This window comes from Epinephelus lanceolatus, chromosome 23 (assembly GCF_041903045.1).
Source record: "Epinephelus lanceolatus isolate andai-2023 chromosome 23, ASM4190304v1, whole genome shotgun sequence".
NCBI lineage: Eukaryota > Metazoa > Chordata > Actinopteri > Perciformes > Serranidae > Epinephelus > Epinephelus lanceolatus.
In genome coordinates this window covers 6,765,358-6,784,735 of record NC_135756.1, presented here as the reverse complement: position 1 = coordinate 6,784,735, position 19,378 = coordinate 6,765,358, and the positions used below count along the sequence as shown (strand labels likewise).

General features: G+C 39.4%; 1 protein-coding gene across 2 annotated transcripts in view; it reads left to right on the top strand.

Moving 5' to 3' along the window:
* rassf3 (Ras association domain family member 3) overlaps positions 1-19,378 on the top strand; it is a 117,349-nt gene that overhangs the window by 59,919 nt on the left and 38,052 nt on the right. Inside the window, exon 1 of one of the 2 annotated variants that reach the window (XM_033614389.2) lies at positions 237-781. The exons of the other annotated variant lie outside the window; for it this stretch is intronic. Within the exon in view, the coding sequence (XP_033470280.1) occupies positions 659-781 (123 nt within the window). The 5' untranslated portion in view covers positions 237-658. Of the gene's footprint in view, positions 1-236; positions 782-19,378 lie in introns of those variants that run through there. 2 annotated transcript variants of the gene reach the window in all.

The following is a 19,378-nucleotide window of genomic DNA, read 5'->3' as shown; positions in this document are numbered from 1 at the left end:
CCACATGTTAGTGGTTTTTATGTTGTTGTTTTGTAGTGTTTCTGTGCCAGTCGCCATTATTTATTTAAGCCACAATTTTTGATCATCTTCCATATAAACCACTCAAATCTGCCATCACAGCGCTGATTGGCTGTCGGGCTGCATTGGGCGTGGCGTCATAAGGTGTCATACAGCTGATTGGTTAGCTGCTCGTAGTGGGCGGGGCTTTACTGTATCCTCGCTGTCAGGAGCCGCTGATAAGTTAGACCATACATTCAACAGTGTAACGGGAGAAGACGTCGCTTTACCGGAGTTTTTCGAGGGATTTTCTACGTTATCTCTTTTAAAATTGCGAGTTATTTAAAGCTGGTGGACCTCCTTCATTGTTACAAGTGACAGTTGCGTGTTTGTTTCTAAAATGGAAACGTTTAAATGAGTTTCGGGCCATGCCGGTGGAGTAAAGGGAGTGTGACGGGAGAAGAGGAAGGAGGATTGGGACACCGTTGAGAGGGTTTTCAAAGAGGAAACCATCCCATACTGAGCAAACACCCGTTAATGCGGACACAAACACCATCGAGTCCCGCTAATTAGCTTGTTTGGAGTTCGTTTCAAGCTAACAACTGTTCAGTTTTGGGGGTTTTGATGCGGTCGAGTTTGAGTCGAGGGGGTTTCTCTGCAAATGACGTGGAATAGCACGATGAGCAGTGGTTACAGTAGTCTGGAGGAGGACTCCGAAGAGTACTTTTTCACAGCCAGGACCTCTTTCTTCAAAAAACCCTCTGGAAAAATCACAGAAAGCAAGGTAAATATCACATACTGCCAGCTGCCTTCTCAAAATAACCTCCCTGTGAGCTGTTGATGAATTGTAGACAGGTAGACCAACTCTAGATGTCTGGATCTCACTCAGAGAGGGGCGTCGCTCAGATCCTCATTCAACAATCTGTCAAATCAATATTGTTCAGTTTACTAGCAAACGCCTGTATGTAAAATAAATCAACTAAAGCCTATTTCCAATTACTTGGTAGCCATACTTGAATTCGGCATACATCCAGTATTAAAAAAACGCACCCATTTAGGTTTAATGATAACTTTTAGAGTTGGTTCACCTGTTGTGTGCTGCAACAGAATGCACTGTGGAGGGAGGTTTAAAATTTGTGTTTTTTCTAATGAAGTTCGCTGTGCCGGTTTTTGCAGAGAATGTGGACTTTTTATTTTACCTTTGATATTGGCGTGTCTGTCAACTGTTTGGCGAGTCTTGGAGCTGTTGTTGGATTATTTGCATAACAACCAGTCTGTGGCTTAATCCCCTTTTGACAGTTGTCAGGTTTAGCCTACACTGCATTTCACTAAGTGTCAAATTTCCCCCCTGTTGCAGATTGTTGTATCAGTTATGGAGGTCTTACATTTAAATTTTAAAGCGGTTGCATATTAAAGCATGCTAAATATAGGACAAAATCAACAACGAAATGTCTTAAAATACAGAAGTAGGAGGCTTTTATCAGCAGGCCAGTGGTAATTACCTCCAGGGACTCACATGAGTCCATCACAGCTCCAACCTTGTGACCTAGTTTGGCCTCTATCCAGAGTTTAAACAACCCCAAATAAAAATTGTGCATTCCAGCCTGGATTTAAATTTGTTTATGAAGTCTTTCCTTGCTTGCAGACTTAGAGAATTAGATCTAGACTGGGTTAAAGCCAAACACATCCAGCATTATCATGTCTGGAACTCGAAAAATTAGGTCACTCTTCAGGTCTTTGACTAAATACTGGCCTGCTGCAGTCTTCAAGTGGCCCTCAGTCACACTGATCCTCTTGTACATGCACTCATACACTTGCTCACAGTATCTCAGACAGACTTGCAAACACAGCTGGTTTGTTCCACACTTTCCAAACTCAGCATACTGTAACAGAATCGAGCTATTCTTCTTCTCTGCCCACTTGATGTGTGTGTGTGACATAGATTTCATGCAGATTCTGCGGCAATGCATGACCCTTCACTTTTCCATAACAGACCCTTACACAGGTCCTCATTCCTCATGGCAGTGTGTGTTTGTGTGTGTGGAGTGGATGCACAATGTGTCCCATACAGTGCTGCAAGAGAGGTTGTGACCTGTGGTGTTTTAAACTGTGGCTCCAGACCTGAAATGGGACCCTGGCTCCTGTATGGTGGTTTCCCACATGCCAGCAGTAATTACAACTAGGGAAGAGACATGTCCTTTGGGAAAAATGTGTGGGACTGCTGTATGAAATTACTGGTTTTCTATCGGGAAAAATACAAGGTTATTGTGAGAGTGGATGTGTATTTATGTTTACCACTGACTTGTACTTATACTACAGTAATGGATTATATAAGATACTGGAGTTGGCTCAGGCTCGGAAATTCTGAGAATGTGGTGACTGTAGTAAAGTTGGCAGTAGAAATGAAACTGAAATTGTTGTGTCAGCGAATACCAGTAAACCCACTGTGACTCGGGGTCATTTAAAGATGTCTGAGATGGCAGAAAACACACTTTCAGACAAGATGTAAACATTTTGAAGTAAATCTAAGTTATGCACATTGCAGTCTACTACAAGATGTAACTAAATGGAGGCAACATTATGCTGAGATTAGGATTACAAGTAATGATGATTTCCATTATCTGTTGATTATTTGTTTAGTCTATATAGTCACAAAAAAGTAAGTTTAGAGACTTTAGAAATCTGTTTTGTCTTACTGACAGTCCAGCAACTCGTCCCCAGGTGGTGTCACACCCCTTAGAGTGTGTATTAGACACACTGGGCTTTCAACTCACCCATCTGCAGCAATACTTGAAGCTCAGACAAAAATACTCTATAGCAGTAAGATACCCCATTACACAGCTGCGCCAATGGTACGAAATGGTACACACTTTCTGTCACCGAAGTGGGTGTGGTCATCTCTTCCCCGCATCCCCTTGAAACCTCGTTTGGAAATGTAGTAAAAGTCGTGTGGATGGATGAAATCAGATTCTAAACAATACACTATAAACAGTACAGATTTATTGTTTGTTCCTTATTTTGACGCTCATTTTTATCTGTTAGCTTAATGTCTGACATCAGCTGAGTGTAAGATCACGTCAGTTCAGATCTCGCCAGAGTATGTTGTTCAAACAGCGACATGTCTTAAACAAACTTAATTATTTTTCCTGATTCCTGTGTCTGAAACAATGTCATATCCGTGTCCGAACGTCTAGAAGGTTTGGAGCTTGAGTCCAATATTTACTTAAGTGAAGAGGTGAAGGGAATGGTCATAATCTGTACTCACATTAACTTAGTCCAGACTCAGGACTGCCGCTAGTCTCCTAAAGAGGCGTGGCAGTGGCAAAACCCATGTAACACAGATACAGGAAATTAATCTAAAGTGGAGCGTCTTGGTTTATCAACAGTCTCTGACTCAAAGCAACTGACATAATATAAAAAGTGAGAAAGTTCACATAGGGCGGGAAGGAGGGGAGGTAGATGGGTCAAACAGAACGGGACTTTTACCCATGAGACGCCAGTTCATGTCCTGTGTGAAACCAAAAGTCAGTGTTTTTTTTAATGTGACACTAAGTAATTTACGTATGGTCACCGCGCACTGATGCCAGTCACGTAATATATTTATGTCCTGTTATATATGTCATAACAAACATATCTATTTCAGCCCAAAACATATTTGTTTTTCTGAGCAATCCAGGAAGTTTTGTTGCCTAAACCTAACTCTGACAGTGTGTTTCAGCCGCGTGTCGCAGAGTTACGCTAAAGGGTGTCCTGTGTATCGATATCAGATGCCAAAGGGTGTGACGAAGCGTCAGTATTTGACGACCTGGAAATGAGAACAAGTTGAAAACCCACAGATATCCAATTTATACTGATATAAAACAGAGACAAGCAGAGACATCTTCATATTTGAGAAGCTGGAGCAGTTTTGCTTGATAATAATTGATTTTAGTATCGATGAAGGAGGTGCACTAGTATTTCAGAAGTTTGCTGACCAGCGCACATCACAGTAACTAAAGCTGTAGCTCAACCAATACTGGATGTTGAAGTTCAGCTACAAACGTCTCATTGTACGATCACTGTACTGTACGTGCTAAACTTGTTTTTTGTTTAGAGTAAACTTTGTCTCTACGGTGTAACACCACGTGGCAACATTTAAAAATCACGTTGACATTATATTGACTAGAAAAAGGGATGACTGGATGTGATTGCAGTCGGACTACAGTGACAGTGTCTCCCAGGAGAGAGGAGACAGTTTTTAATGAAGGTACCAGGCTGCAGACTGTATTGTATCAGGAAGTGAAGTTTAATAAGCTCAAGTGTAAACAGAGACAGAGGACAGACAGAGGGAGACACAAAGGCAGACGGACAGACGGACGGGTGATAAACTGATTCTGGATGGTCAAACAGGGAAATTAGATGTACCAGTCTGGCCAGAAGAGGATTTATCTCTATATCCCACATGCACACACACACACACACACACACACACACACACACATGCAGTCTTTCAGTGGTGACTGAAGCAGGGTTCATACCCATTCCCTACCAACACACACACACACACACACACACACACACACACATTCTTGCCCCCGCTCGCCCACTCCTCCACCTTCTCAATGTGTGAATGGTGTTTCTGTCGGGAAATGTCACGCTGACCAGTGGGTCTGTGTGTCCCATGAAAAAAGGGTAATCCCACCCAAGCCCCAGGACGCGCACACACACACACACACACACACACACACACACACACACATGTTGCCAAGCTAAAGCAGCTCATCTTCAATTCAAATCATCCTCGCAGACTGTCGGCTTACTGTGGTCATATTCATCATCTTTCAGACGTGGTGTTTGGAGCTGCTGACACTGAAAACATCCTCTGAATCAGTCTTATTTTCAACAGCAACAATCAAATGTATTGATAAGTATCTTAATTTATAGTTCAAGCTGTGCAACTCCAACAAAAAAAATGTATTATGTCGATAATGTTCTCATGAGAACTGAGGCAGCTCCAACAAGGTCATATAGAAATTATGTTTATCCAGTGACCCCACAAAAAGAACAACTCTGCACTAAACGCTATTCTAATGAGCGGCTGAATTAAATCCATATGTCTTGGTTTTACAGCAGTACCACCAACAGTCCCAGCTGCAGTGTGTGTTGGCCGTGCACAGTTGTGGCTTTCTGTGCGTCACACAGCACCACAGTACAGAACATTTAATGTAGTTTGCTCTGACAGTGCTGGTGTTGTGTGCCTGTGTAATGGATGGATGTCAGCAGTTGGTTCTTCGCTTACCAGTGTCAGCTGATCATGAATAAGTTAATATGTAGTAGTGTAGGGTTTCTGGAGCCGACCATTCTCCAAAACCAGGGATACACTAAGAAATGTTATACATATAGGTGGAGAAGTATGGACTTCATCAGTTCTTATTCCCAGTTTGCATTTGTGAATTTTACTTATTTTAAGGATTATGTTGAGTATTTGTGAGTTTTTCATATATTTAATCTTTATTTAACCAGGAAGTCCCACTGAGATTTGAAATCCCTTTTTCAAGAGAGACCCAGCTGAGGTAGCAGCAAATGAAAACACATTTAAAATGCAACCAACATTCAGTACAGGAAGGACATAGCCTTTGTACCTGGGGCGCCTGATCTACTAGGTGACGTACTCGGCACCCTGTTTTTTTATCATATAGTTTCTGATTTAAAACATAATTTTGCTTATTTTTTACAGAATGTTTGTGTAAGGTTATGTATGTTTAGTCATTTAACATTTGAGAAGTTTGGCTTCTTTTAAAATGAAATTAAGGTTTTTATTTAAAATAAATTTCTTCATATTCCCAAGTTAGTGTTGTCAAAAAAATTGATTTATTGATTCATAACAATTCTGAATATTCAAAACATTTTAGCTGGGAGCGAAATCACTTTTCTTGTGCTGCTTTCAGACGCCTTTAGCAAGTATTTACACCTTTAAATTCTGAGCAGATTGGTGCGATTTCTTTCAGAAACATAGAGTAAAAAAGCAATCCGCAACTTGGTAAGAAATGTCCTACAAATGGTGAAAAAAATAATAGATTTTAGAAAATTATTTTAGAAAAAAAAGAGGGGAAAAAAAGACAAAATCAAGGGAAAAAATATATTTGTAATTATTATTACATTTTAAAATTATGTTACAGAATTATTAGATTTTTTTTTAAAATGGATTTTTAAATTAATATTAATTTCATTTCATTTTTTTTAAATTTAATTTTCTTGTTTTTAATTATCTCTCTTAATAATTTCTTGCTAATTTTCGGGATCATTTCTTCTTTCATTGCTCACTGCCCTCTTCCCATGTTTTTAAAAGAAATCAAGCCAATTTTCTCTGGCTTTAAAGGATTAAATACCCAAATTTTGCTCAAATATCGACAGTTTCAATGCGACACCAGCTGTGCTCCCTTGCTCTCTTTTATGTTAGATGTTTACTGTTGTCATTCTGCTCTTCTCTACTACTAACCAAGAAAAGAAGAGTTATCGCCGTCATATTATAGTCTCGTAATATTTATCTTTTCATATTTTTTTTCAATTGTATGCCCTCAATGTCAATATTCCCTGTGATATTGATTTAATACCGATATTTTTAAAGTTATAATAATATTAATACACAATATTTATGAAGTGCTTTTCAGAACAAAGTTACAAAGTGCCTTACGTGATTGATCCTGCATTTAAAACAATGTAGAATTCAAGCAAATGAAATGAGGCATTTTAATAAAAATACAAAGAACAAAAAATAAAGATAAAATACCATCATTAATATTGTTGGAAATACCAATATCATGACAACACTACTCAAGTTTACGAACCTCAGTCCAAATTATCATTTGCATAGAATATTCAATACACCATTTTAAAAAAAGATTACATTAAAACCTTCAGTTTGAGGGTATTTGGGCTCTGAGATGAACGTTATCATGAAGCATTAACCCTGTCACTCTGTCTGCGCTTTCCATTAACAGGGTGCGTCAGTCAAACCACTTATAAATGGTGGATTCCCCACATTTAAACCAGCTTATGATTTCAGTCACAGTATTACACCACAGCATTAATGTTGCATGTGTCAATCTGGAAAAGGAAGTGGTATTTCCTCATAAAGTAAACTGTGCTGTTCCACTTTAAAAAGAAATGACACCAGCGTTCCCAGTGAAACAAATAAGGCGCAGGCTGTGTTTACCTTTTAAAGAAAGCCAGCTGACATCATAGTGCACAGTAATAATGGGAGGTTGTTTGTCTGCTGACCGCTCACTCACTCCCAGAGCTGATACATTTATGGTGCAATATCTCGTACCTGACCGCGCCCTGCAGCCCTCTCCAGGTGTGTTTTCCATTATGTCACCTGTTTGTTTTTGGACACATTGAGTATTTTCTTTTCACCCAGTACGACCAGTTTTGCGTCTTGATAAGTTTTTATTTTAAATGGGAACTTCTCTGTAATCCCCGCACAGAGTAAAGTGAGGTCATTGTCTACTGTTGAGCTAAGATTTCAACTTCCTTATCTCCCGCCGTGGGAAAAGTACCTTATGATTTGTATCTTCAAGGGCAACTGATAGACTGACTGACTGCCACGGTGGTGGACTGATTCAGATCTTATCGCTATCTCTGTTTCTTTCCCTCTCTTTTTCTCTCACACTCAGTAAACTTCGTTGTTTTACCTGTAAATTGAAACTGTTTGTTGTACACCATTTCAGCTTTCAAAGTGTTTGTTGTTTCTTTTTCATCTGCTGTTGCACAAGATTTTTAGCTTGTGAACCCAAGGAAACTATATCTACTTTTGATCCAAGGCCAAGGAAAGACTGTCGATATTAATTTCAGAAAATAGGACATTTCTTGGACATAAATGTTGTGAACAACATACCTATTGCATGTACTTATGTCTAAGTTACTCAAACTAGTTGGTAGATTGAAGAATAGTTGTTAAATGAAAGTGCTGATCCTTAAATTTGATCAAATTATGCCAGATATGACAAGTATTTTTTTGGTCAGGATGGAAGAGCCACTAAAAAAGTATTCCTGCAGTGGACGAACAGTTGGCGTTGTTAAATCCTCTGCTGTCTTGCCCATCCACATGAACACGTGAATCCAAATTCGTCCTTTCTCACATTCCCCCTCTCTAGATTTCCTTCCTGCGTCTGTTCAGCCTCACCCCCTGTTCTGCTTCCTCACCCCTCCATTCCCCTCGCTCCTCCCTGCATCCTGGTTCCTCCTCCATTGTTATGTCACCTCGTGGCTTTTCTCAGCTCTCCATCCTGTTCTCTCAGCACCAACAAGGCCACCCAGGACTTGTTGTTGTTTAGTAACTATGGCCACACCGAGCCATACATGCTGATTTGAGGCATGGATTCAATCTGACTTGTATTCTTGTCCAACATCTTCTTAATTCACTTAGTTAGAATCGTTCTTGTTTCTGTAACTGAATTCTTTCTGAATATAACAGGCTAATTGTTGTTTTAAATAATAATGGCCCTTTTATGGTTTTATTTGTCCAGTTAAACCATTTTTTCTTAAGCTTTTATGAAATAAAACCACAAATATTAGATCATGTCCACATTTGACCACTTAAATTACTTTGACCCAGTTTGTCTCTTCAGGAAGTTTAGCAGAGGTCATAAGCCAGTCGGATTCTGACTGGCTTATGACACATCTACAACTCTGATCATGACACATATTGTGTCTAGTGTTGTCACGATACCAAAATCTTTATTTCGGTACCAATACCAATATGAATTTCAATACTTTTCGATACTCTTCGGTACTTTTCCTAAGGAAAAGTCCTTTTGGATACAAACCTTTAGAACAATAAATAGTAGGGGTGTAACGGTACCAAAAAAATCATGGTTCGGTAAGTACCTCGGTACGGACGTCATGGTTTGGTAACTCAAATGTTGCACCAAGTTTGTGTTGTCTTGTGTTGTCTCCCTCTGCGAGGCAGACTTTCTCATCTTTTTCACGTGCGCCAGCTGCGAATGTTGATACAGGTGTTGTCATACACACCACTTGCGCAATCTGTGCTCCAATAGGAACAAGAAAGGCGTTTGTGTGCATAAATGAGTAAAATAAATTAACTAAATTAATGAATTGAATCAATTTCAAAGTACCGGTATTTTCCAAATTCAGTATAGTACCGTTTGGAATACTCTAGTACCGCGGTACTATTTTAGTACCGGTATACCGTGCAACACTAATTGTGTCATGATCAGAGTTGTAGAAAACAACCCAAACATAAAATCTACCTTATAAAATCAGCTAAGCTACTCAACAGTCTCTACAGATATCTCCTGGAGTAAAAGTATCGTTGCTTAGGAGTCACCAAGGCTGCAACTAACGATTCATTCCATTTTATTGTTGAGGAATCTGGTACTTATCATAATCACTTGGTCCATAAAATGTCAAAAAAAGTTCTCCTGATTCCAAAGTGTAATCTACATATATCTTGTTTCATCTGTCCAACAGTCGAAAACCCAAAAATATTCAGTTTAAAACAGCAGACTGAGGAAACCGAAAAATACTCACATTGGAGTGACTAGAACCAGAGAATTTTGGCCCGAGATTTACTTTTCCATGTTTCTTACGTCCTGATTTCCAGTGGTTATTTCTGAGTTTCTTCTAAAAACCACCATCCTGGACCTTCTTACGATTCTGAGATAGCATCAGGTCAAGAAGTCTGTTTTTTTTAACGCTAGCCAGTGTGCTATGCAGTGAACTTCTGGGGTCTTATTTGTCCCTAGATATCAGATCCAGATTGGAACATGTTCTCACCACAAACAAACCACACCAGAGTTTGTTTGTCACCGGACTGAGACCACCTCTTCAAGAAGGTCTGGGTCCAGTTGTTTTGGTGCACAACTGAGTGTGATTGCTGTGTTCACACCTGCCCAAACAAACCGCACTTGGGGGGCAAACGAACTTGAGTTTGATTGAACCGAACCAAACAGGGCAGGTGTGACGGTGTCAACTTCCGTCCTCTCAGTTTGTCACGTCTTTCTTCTACTGCCACCACATCTGTTCTTGAAACCTGACCCTGACTGAAACGGTGTCACACTCCCTGCACCACAGTTTCCACACCTGTAGCTTTAGATGATAGAGTTATAATTTAGCAAACAGCAGGCACCAGTTTTATCTTGGCAGCAGCCTTCTGTCTGATACTGTATCTACAAGCCTGCAAGTTATAGTCGGCCGTCCTTGGCCGTCTTTGACCCTCACTAAAGACTATTAGGCCACATCCACTGATGCAGATTAAACTCACGATCCACTGAGTATCTCAACTCTTTTAAAAGCTGTAACTTAAGTCTCAGACATCTCCTTGTTTTCCTTAAACAGTACTAAATGTTGGTGGGTACAATAACACGAAGCAGCAGTGGCGCCCAGTCCATCTGTTTATTGAAAACAATCAGAGCAAAAGAGGATTTCACAAGAGTCCGTCTTTAGTCTGTGATTATAGCTTCCTCCTTAAGAGGCCGCAGGTTGGCTGTCTGGTGGATCGTGCATCATGTGACCATGTTGGTGTGTCTTCATGTGAATTGCAGTTGTGTTTAAAGTTCACTCAGTCAACCTTTACACTGTTTAGACTCACAACACTGCCATGCCAACCATAAACACAGGAGTTCGTGCTGGAGAGCTCTCGTCTTTCTCTTCATGCTTGGATGTGGTATCCATGAGGGCCTGACATGAAACTCGATCAACCAGTTGCTGAAAGTTGGTACTGGACTGAAAAATGTGTTTAGATTTGATTCAAGCAGAACATTAACTCTGCAGCTTCAGCCTCCTACAATGTTTTTTCCTGCAAAAACAAATTTAGCGATTGTGTTTCCGGTTTTATTCTTATTTTAGAAAACTATCCCTGCAGTGTATTGTGGAAACATTTCACTCAGAAACAATGGTGTCAGCTTGTAGGTGAACTTCGCCTCAACCCGCCCAGAAGATCATCATCGGTTTGACTCTCATTTTCATATTTTGTGTCTAAAAGCTGATTCAGGAATCTAATTAACATTTAATTTGCATAGTTTGCTACAGCGGTTTTCAGTGTGAGTTTTGCATCCCAGTTACAACATGAGAGGGTGTAGTGAAGCCTGGATATAGAAACTTTAGTACAAATTTCTGAATAGATTGTGAGTTTATATTCTGTTTGAGTGGATTTGAACAAAACTTTAAGAGATTCATGCTGTACTCATACTCTAACGCCATGCTAGTAGTTGACAATGTCGGTCAATTCACCACTTTGATCCAGACTGACATATCTTACCACTATGGGATAGATTTGCCATGAAACTGGGGCAGACATTTTATGTTTCCCAGAGGAGAACTCCCTCAGATTTTGGAGATCACCTGACTATTTCCTCTGGCGCCACCATGACATTTAAAAAAAAAAAAAGTGTGATTACTTTTCGGTAGATATTAGATTTGATCTAAAAAACTCAAAACAAAAAGAATTAATGTCAGGCATCAAACAAAAATATACTTCATTACTTTGCAAATACGATATCAGTAAATCTTGAGCCAACACAGTTGTGTGTGTGTGTGTGTGTGTGTGTGTGTGTGAGTGTGAGTGTTTTTGTTAAGAGAGCCATTACAGTGTGGTGTTTTTGAAGTCCAGTCTCTGTTGCCTGTCTGCAGGTTACATAAAGCTTTTTATGAGACTCTTTCTGGCTCTCCTCCTCTCTCCTGTGCTCTGCTTTTCCAAAGGAAACATAAGTGGAATTGTTCTTAACTGCACAGCCCTCGCTATCTCTTCAAACAGAACCGGAGTGCTTTTATGCCTGGAAACACACTCAAGCATGCACACACACACATTACAGCCATGGGCTGTGTTGTATAATAAGATAAATCTGCCTGTGAGAAGCACCTGCGTCATGGAGAGAATGAGGTGTTTGTCAGGACTGTGCATGTGTTGGAGAGGAAAAAGGGAAAGTTGGAAGGAGTGTATATCTATAAGGATTCACTCAAGATACAGTATGTTGGCCTCCACTGGCTTTGGACGGCCCAGTCACCAGAGGAAAATGTTAGCGTAATACATTTCTGCAAACCACTGATACATTACATTTGTACATTTTGATGAGCTGATTTTGTCATCGGCGAGTGGAGCGGGTGGTGGATTACGACTCTTGTAGGTGGGACACCTGCCAAGCTGCAGACACACTTCACACTGTTCGAGACCAACAAACAACAAAACTGGTTGTTTTGTAGCGAGATGTTAGCAGCATTTCCAGCGGCCATTGTGGCACCAAAAGCAGGTGTTTTTTAGCCAAAATGTGATCTTTTCCTAACCACAACCATGTGTTTTTGTGCCTGAACATTACCACAGCACTGTAGAAACATAAGAAAACATAAAGTTTCACCACATCTGCAAGATAATGTACAAATGTTACATATCTGTGGTTTGCATCTGCCAGCTGGGTGCTTAGGAATCAAAATATCATCCAATCTATCGTCTTTATTGTCACATTCTCACTCCTACCTTGTCACATATTGACATTTGGTCATGGTCTACGTCCACATAGGACGTCCAAGGTACCCTGGTTGCGTTGGTTTTGGACGTTCTGGGACGCCGTGTCAAGTTCTGCCTGTTACATGCATTGTCTTCTTTCAAAATACACTTCTGTTTTCATAGGAAATTTAACATTTACATACATTCTCTTTCAAAATAAAAGCACTACGTTGGTACAACACCGCAAATTGATGGTTTTATTTCCTTCAAAAACAAACACATGGTTGGATTTAGGCAACAAAAACTCATGGTTGGGTTTAGGAAAAAAGAACAGCGTTTGGCTTTAGAATCTTACAGGATGTGGACACTGCTCTGTCAGGTGAAAGTCAGTGTTTGTTGGATCTATTCCCCACCTTAACGTTCGTCCTTGTCCTGCCGCGTTTGCCCCTGACGAAGCCGGGCACATTTAAACTATTACGGCAACAGGCTGCGTATCATGCCTACGTAAAAGGACGCCTTTTTTTGTTGGTTTCTGACGCCGCAAGTCACTGCCCAACCACCGCATTTCGACGACTTCGGAGCGAGACCAGGCTACTCCCTCTTGTTTTTCTCCTTCTCTACTTGTAGTTACAACAGCCACTTTTTGAAGCAATTTCCACCTTGAGAAAGGTAATATTTTAATGGGAACTGATCACTCAAAATTTTACAAACGTATAATTCATCTTCTTTTTAATTGACATTAAAATGACAAATGTGGACTCCTTGCTCACAGTATGGTTACAATGATAACAGGCAATAAAAGTTGGCAGAACAGTCCCACAAAAATGTCTGTATGTAGTAACTTTCCTAGAGCTTTCAATCGTATCACTAGACCTTCCTCATCGGAGTTATAGATACTGAAATTGTCGTAAGCACTTGGCATGAAATTTAATGAATCGTTTAAGCCAATATGGACGAAGATATCTTTTGAGTGCCCAGATAGAAGCTCCAGAACAGCTTAAAAAAGACCTTGTTGCATGATTTTTTTCTTGTTTCTCAAGTGTTTCCAAGCTCAAAAATAAACTCTTGACCTCAAGATGTGATGATAATTCAGTGCTGAAACATTGTAACTGAAAACTTTTAATATCAAGTCACTTACCGAGCTCAAATACCAAACAGTCACCTCCTCCTGCTGCTTTAAATATCTTTGGACAAAGCCAGCAACTTGAAGACGTCACTTTGAATGTTCCCCTATTTTCAGACATTTTATAAACTAAACTAAACACTCAGACAGATTAATGAACGATGAAAATGACCATTTGTTCCAGCACTATAATGATTGTCTATATTTATCCAGTCCGTCTTGCCTTGTGCGCCTGGTTACAGCTGATGAAGCTTGTGGACAGTGATGAATCACGCAACCAGCTGCTCTAAACAGACTCTCTACTGTACGACTCTCGTCCAAACTCTCCGAACAGGTGGTCAAGTGGTTTCCAAACCCTTCCCCCGTCTCCCTCTTTCCCTCATCCCTCTTCATTTTACCACTTTGTGGAGAAGCTGACCACCTGTAGCATCATCTTACAAGGTCACAAGGCACCCGATGACAGGTGTTAATTTTTACTTTTCACCAACAATAGCAAACATTCTTTATGTTCATTACGCTAAGTGTTTTCTGTCCCTTTTCTTTTCCTCTTTATTTTGCTTGACAGCAACAGTTCAACAGTTTTTATTGCTACGTGTTTACTTGAAATTATCAGGACGTGTTTGCCTCCAAATGCAGGAATATGCTGGTACTGCAAATTACAGTATGTCAGATATAAATCAAGGATTGGTATCTGGGTATTTCCCCAGATCCAAAACCTGATACCAAAGTTTTCATCGGCTATTAAAGGTGATTAAAGAGATTCAGAGAAGCAGCTATCACGAATGTGTTGTTTTCTAGTTTTCTGTCCTGTTTCTTTTCCTCTCAATACCTGCTCAACAGAACGTTTTTATTGTAATTGCCTGAAAACATCAGGACTTCTTTGCATTGACACAGCCTCTGAATGCAGCAATATCCTGGCACTGATAATTACAGTATGTCAGGTATAAATCAAGCATCGGTATTTGGGTATTTCCCCAGATCTAAAACCTGATACCACAATGTTCATCAGCTATGAAAGATCATTGAGAGGAAGTAAAGTTAGAGATTCAGAAAAGCGTCCGTCAGATATGTGTGCTGTTTTCTAATTTTCTGTCCCTTTCCCTATTTATTTTGATGAACAGAATACTTTTATTTGAACGTTTTTGCACAAAAATATCAACCTCCAAATGCAGAAATATGTTGCTACCTCTAATTACAGTACATAAGATTTTATATCGCTAAAATCAAGGATCGGTACCTGGATACTTCTCCAGATCTTAAGCCTGATGCCAAGGATGTAAAGGAAGTTTTTATGCCACAGAACACAGTGTGCATTTTCTGATTAATGTCACCTTTGTTTAGTAAAAGCAGTAGATTATCGGTCATCCTTCTCTTAAAGTGAAGAAGTTTAGCTGCTGAAAAAATGTAATTTAAGTGTCCTTTCTGCCCTGCCTTCTCCGTGTTTATATGATCAGTAATGAAGCATGTGTAGGTTGGTCTCTGTAAGCTACCCCGTCACATACCAGTCTTCACTTAGAAGCTCATCTGGGAGCAGTTTAGACCGGCTGTGATCTCTGGGGCAGACCATTATCACTAAACCGCAGCGCACTTTGAGGCGGTTTGGTGCTCCGTTTGATGTGCAGAGGAGAAAGTGAGAGTGTAATAATGATAAATGACAAGGCGGGTTTACTGAATGTGTGTGTTGACGTGTTGGAGACTACCTTCTCAGGAGATGTTTGGGGGTTTTCACTGTCAGGTTTTTTGGTGTGAGAGTTGGGGTTGTGGTTAGTTTGGGCCAGAGGTCGCTGCTTTTGGAGACGCTGAAGGTTAAGGTGCAATTGTAACATGTCAGCAACAATTCATTCTCTGCTTAACTTAGTGTTAATTGGAGGGAGACCTTTAAATTGGCTGGACCGATATTGGCTGATTCTAGCTCATTGCAGATATCTTGTATTATCGTATATGTTGGCCGATTCGTAACAAGAAATTGCAGTACAGAAATTTCTAGAACTATTGTCTCAACTTTGTCCCCCAGAGATGACTTTTCAGCTGTGAAATGTCTTGCTCAGTACACATAAAGGAAAAAAGATCCAAAATGTTTGTTTTACAGCTCAAAAAAAAAAAAAAAAATTTACTCGAGAAAAAGTGACAAAAAATCGCTACCCTCTCTAAGGTGAAGATTTTTTTGCTCGTCTTGTACAGCAGCATTTTGGTGCAGCCATAACAAAGTAATCTGGTAACAACATACTAGGGCTGCAACGATTAGTCGACTCATCGATGACTAATCAACTATTAAAATAATCGGTGACTATTTTAGTAGTCGACTAATCGGTTTGAGTCATTGTTCATAGAAAAGTACTATAAAAGTACCCCAAAATACTCTTATTGCAGCTTCTTACGTTCAAATATTGGCAGCTTTACACACTCTCCCATGACGGTGAACTAAAACCCTTTGGCGTGAATACGAAACAAGACATTAGATGACATAATTTTGGGGTTTTGGAGAGACAGACTGACATTTTTCAACATTTTAACACATTTTTCGATAAAATGATTAGTCGACAATGAAAATAATCGTTAGTTGCAGCTCTACAACATACCAACTTACTATGTTTTAAATAAGAAAACCTTTTATCGAGATATTTCAGTTTTCTGGAATAACAAGAACGTTTTGTGATATAGCAAGATAAATCTACGTCCTTACAGAAGAACTAGAAAAGGTTCATTTAAGAATATGATAATTTTGTAGCAAGCAATAATAATAAACGTGGAAATATGCCATAATAACATGAAATATGACTTGTAAAAACGAAAAGAGTTCCTCTAACGTATTGCTGCTGTAGTTTTCTATTTGGTTACCAAGTATTTTGGGGTTCTGATCTGTTGGTCGTACAAAATAAGCAATTTGAATATGTCAATTTGTGTTTCATCTTTTGTCACTTTATTTAAAGGCCTAGTGTGTCGAATTTAGTGGCATTTATTGTTGAGGTTGCAGATTGCACCCAACTAAAACATATCGGAGAACTATGGTGGCCGATGCAAAAATGTGAATGGCCTTATCTAGAGCAAGTGTTTGTCCGTTCTGGGCTGCTGTAGGAAGCTGAATCTGAAGCTCCTTTTAAGGTGACGAAAACACAATGATTTTTATTTTCAGTTGATTATACACAGATGAAAACATAGTAATGAATATTATACACCGTTTCTGCCAATATATCCCCTTAAATCCTACAAACTGGACCTTTAAGCAATGTCATACAGTATAGGTGATTATCTTCAACTTGGTTACAGCCGTTCTACTCAGTTCTACACGCGCCATTTATTAGTTTACAGTAATAAATGACAACAGTTTGTTCCTTTAATTATTTATCTGCATCTGCAAACACAAATAGCTCCACAACTGCACTGGCTGGTTGCCAAGCAGCACATTAACATTCCTGCACATTTGCTTCATACTTTGAGTCAGTCTACATGTTACTGCAGGTCTGCCACTTGGTATCATGTACATTTACCTGTATGTTTGCATTTATTGTGCAACCAGTGGAATAGAGTGTGTTGACAGTCGCTTTGGTGTGATGCTGATGAGTTAACAGCTGATCAGACAGGATGTTGAGACACATGTTGATGTCATGTGAGCGTACCTCAAGGTTTGCAGGGAAGTATCCAGGCTTCTTCCCTTCCCTTCGTCCTCTTATGATGACCATTCATTGTTTATCTTAAATGTCATTCATGAAAATATGTTCGTTTTTTTGCACTGCAAAGTTTAATATGACGACCATCATTGAAGACTAATTAAAGGTTAATATAATAATGGTTTAGGACACATGTAAAGCAAAGTGATACATGCATAAATAAAAGACCCAGTGCTGTTGTACTCTGTCAGCACTCATGGATTGCCTCTTATCCAATCAAATTACTTGGACGGACGTTGTATAAGATTCTTTATCGATTTAAGATTAATTTATTGACTAAATAATCAACGGTCACATCCCTAGTGTGGTCATGTCATCAAGGTCTTAAGCGGGATTTATACTTGTGCGGCAGACCCTACAAATTTCCCCACAAATACAACATGCTAATATTTTTAGCACAAGCCTATGGCATTTTACATTGTATAAATTAGCCTAGCAGCTAGCAGATTTTTCCTCTACTCATATAAAACCAGGGACAACAGCAACATTTAACAAAGGTAACATTACAAAATTCAGCTCCATTACAACTCACAGGGTTCACTGACAAAACAACTGTCTTATACTAAACACGTTTTCCAAACAAATACAACATGCTAACGTTATTAGCACAAGCCTTTGGCATTTTACATTGTATAAATTAGCCTAGTGACAGGGCAAAGATTTCCTCTGCTCATATGAAGTCAGGATAAATCACACAAAGGACTGGAGATGTTTCTAACTTAATTTTATACACAAACCTTTAAAGTTACAACTTTGAGTCCATTTATTGTGACACAAAACTGGAGAAACTATGCAAATGTATCAATGTTGTCATCTGAAGGCGATGGATTCAGGCTCTGCCGCTCAATAAGTACAGTGGTTCGCAGTATTGGGTGTAATGTGTTCAAAAATAACACGAAACAGTGTTATTGCAGTTAATGGCAGTCCCCACACCCCGCTCATCACACCATAACATGCATAATGTTAGGCTTTAAACATAATGATGGTGTATAGACTGACAGACTTGCGTGCCAAATAACCCATCATCCATCCCCTGTGTCATTAGCTGTTTCATGTGACTCTTAAAATGGAGCAACAATCCCAACGCTCTCAATCCTCGAAGCTCTGTGGGTTGTGGACGTGCTGGCTGATCATTATGTTGATATGTGTGGTGGTTTTGAACATCGGGATTTTGCTCACGGTGTTTGGGTATCGCTCAGTCGGTGTTTTGGCTGGCTTGATGTGTGTGTTTTGTGTGTGTGTTGAGGCTGTTTTTAAAGGGGTTTTCCACTGTTACAGATGTGACTACAGAGACATTATAGTCATCATTACACACACAGTCAGCGCAGCACATCCCACAGGTATTGTTTCCATTATCAGGCCCTGTACAGACACACCTGCCTTTGACATCCTCATTGTGTCCATTGTATCACAGAAAAGCACTTATAGTACTCTGATGGCACTTTATGTAATTTAAGACCCATTTCTACATTTTCACATGAGCTATGAATACTCCTGAGCACCTGGCATAAAATATAGGATTAGTAAAAGCAAGGTGTTGACCTAGTTTGTGTAATTTCTTTCTTTTTTATTGAAAAGACTAAACTGGAATTATCACAGGAAAATATCCGTGGGGATTTAAGATGTGGAATTCAAATTGCTGCCATTAAGAGAAGGTGAAACTTTAGCTTTCTCCCTGTTTGGAGATTGTGTTGTTAGCATGTGGAGGCTCATACACACCTCTTATAACTTTTGAAAGGTGCATATTAGCAAAGAATCCATAGGTAGGAGAGGAGAATTCCTGCAAACTGTCCTATCACTTGCAATAAACTTTATTCAAATGTGCAACGTTTTGGTCCTTTGACCTTCTAAGAACTGAAATGTTGTATGTTTAAATAAAAGTTTATTGCGTATAATAAAACAATGTGCGAGATTGTGTTGGTAAAACAGCTAAATGATACGAGTTCATAGAAAAGAAAAGCCGTTTATAAAGCTCACAAAAATAATGATGAGAAAACATTGGTATTCTTATGTTCTTATACCACTGGGGTGTTTCTGGTGCCAGAGAAAAAAAAACATGTTGTTACCTTTTGTAAGAAATGATTACTATATCCTGTACGGCGGCCATTTTATAACGTTTAAATTGTTTTAAGGTTCAGCTCCACACTG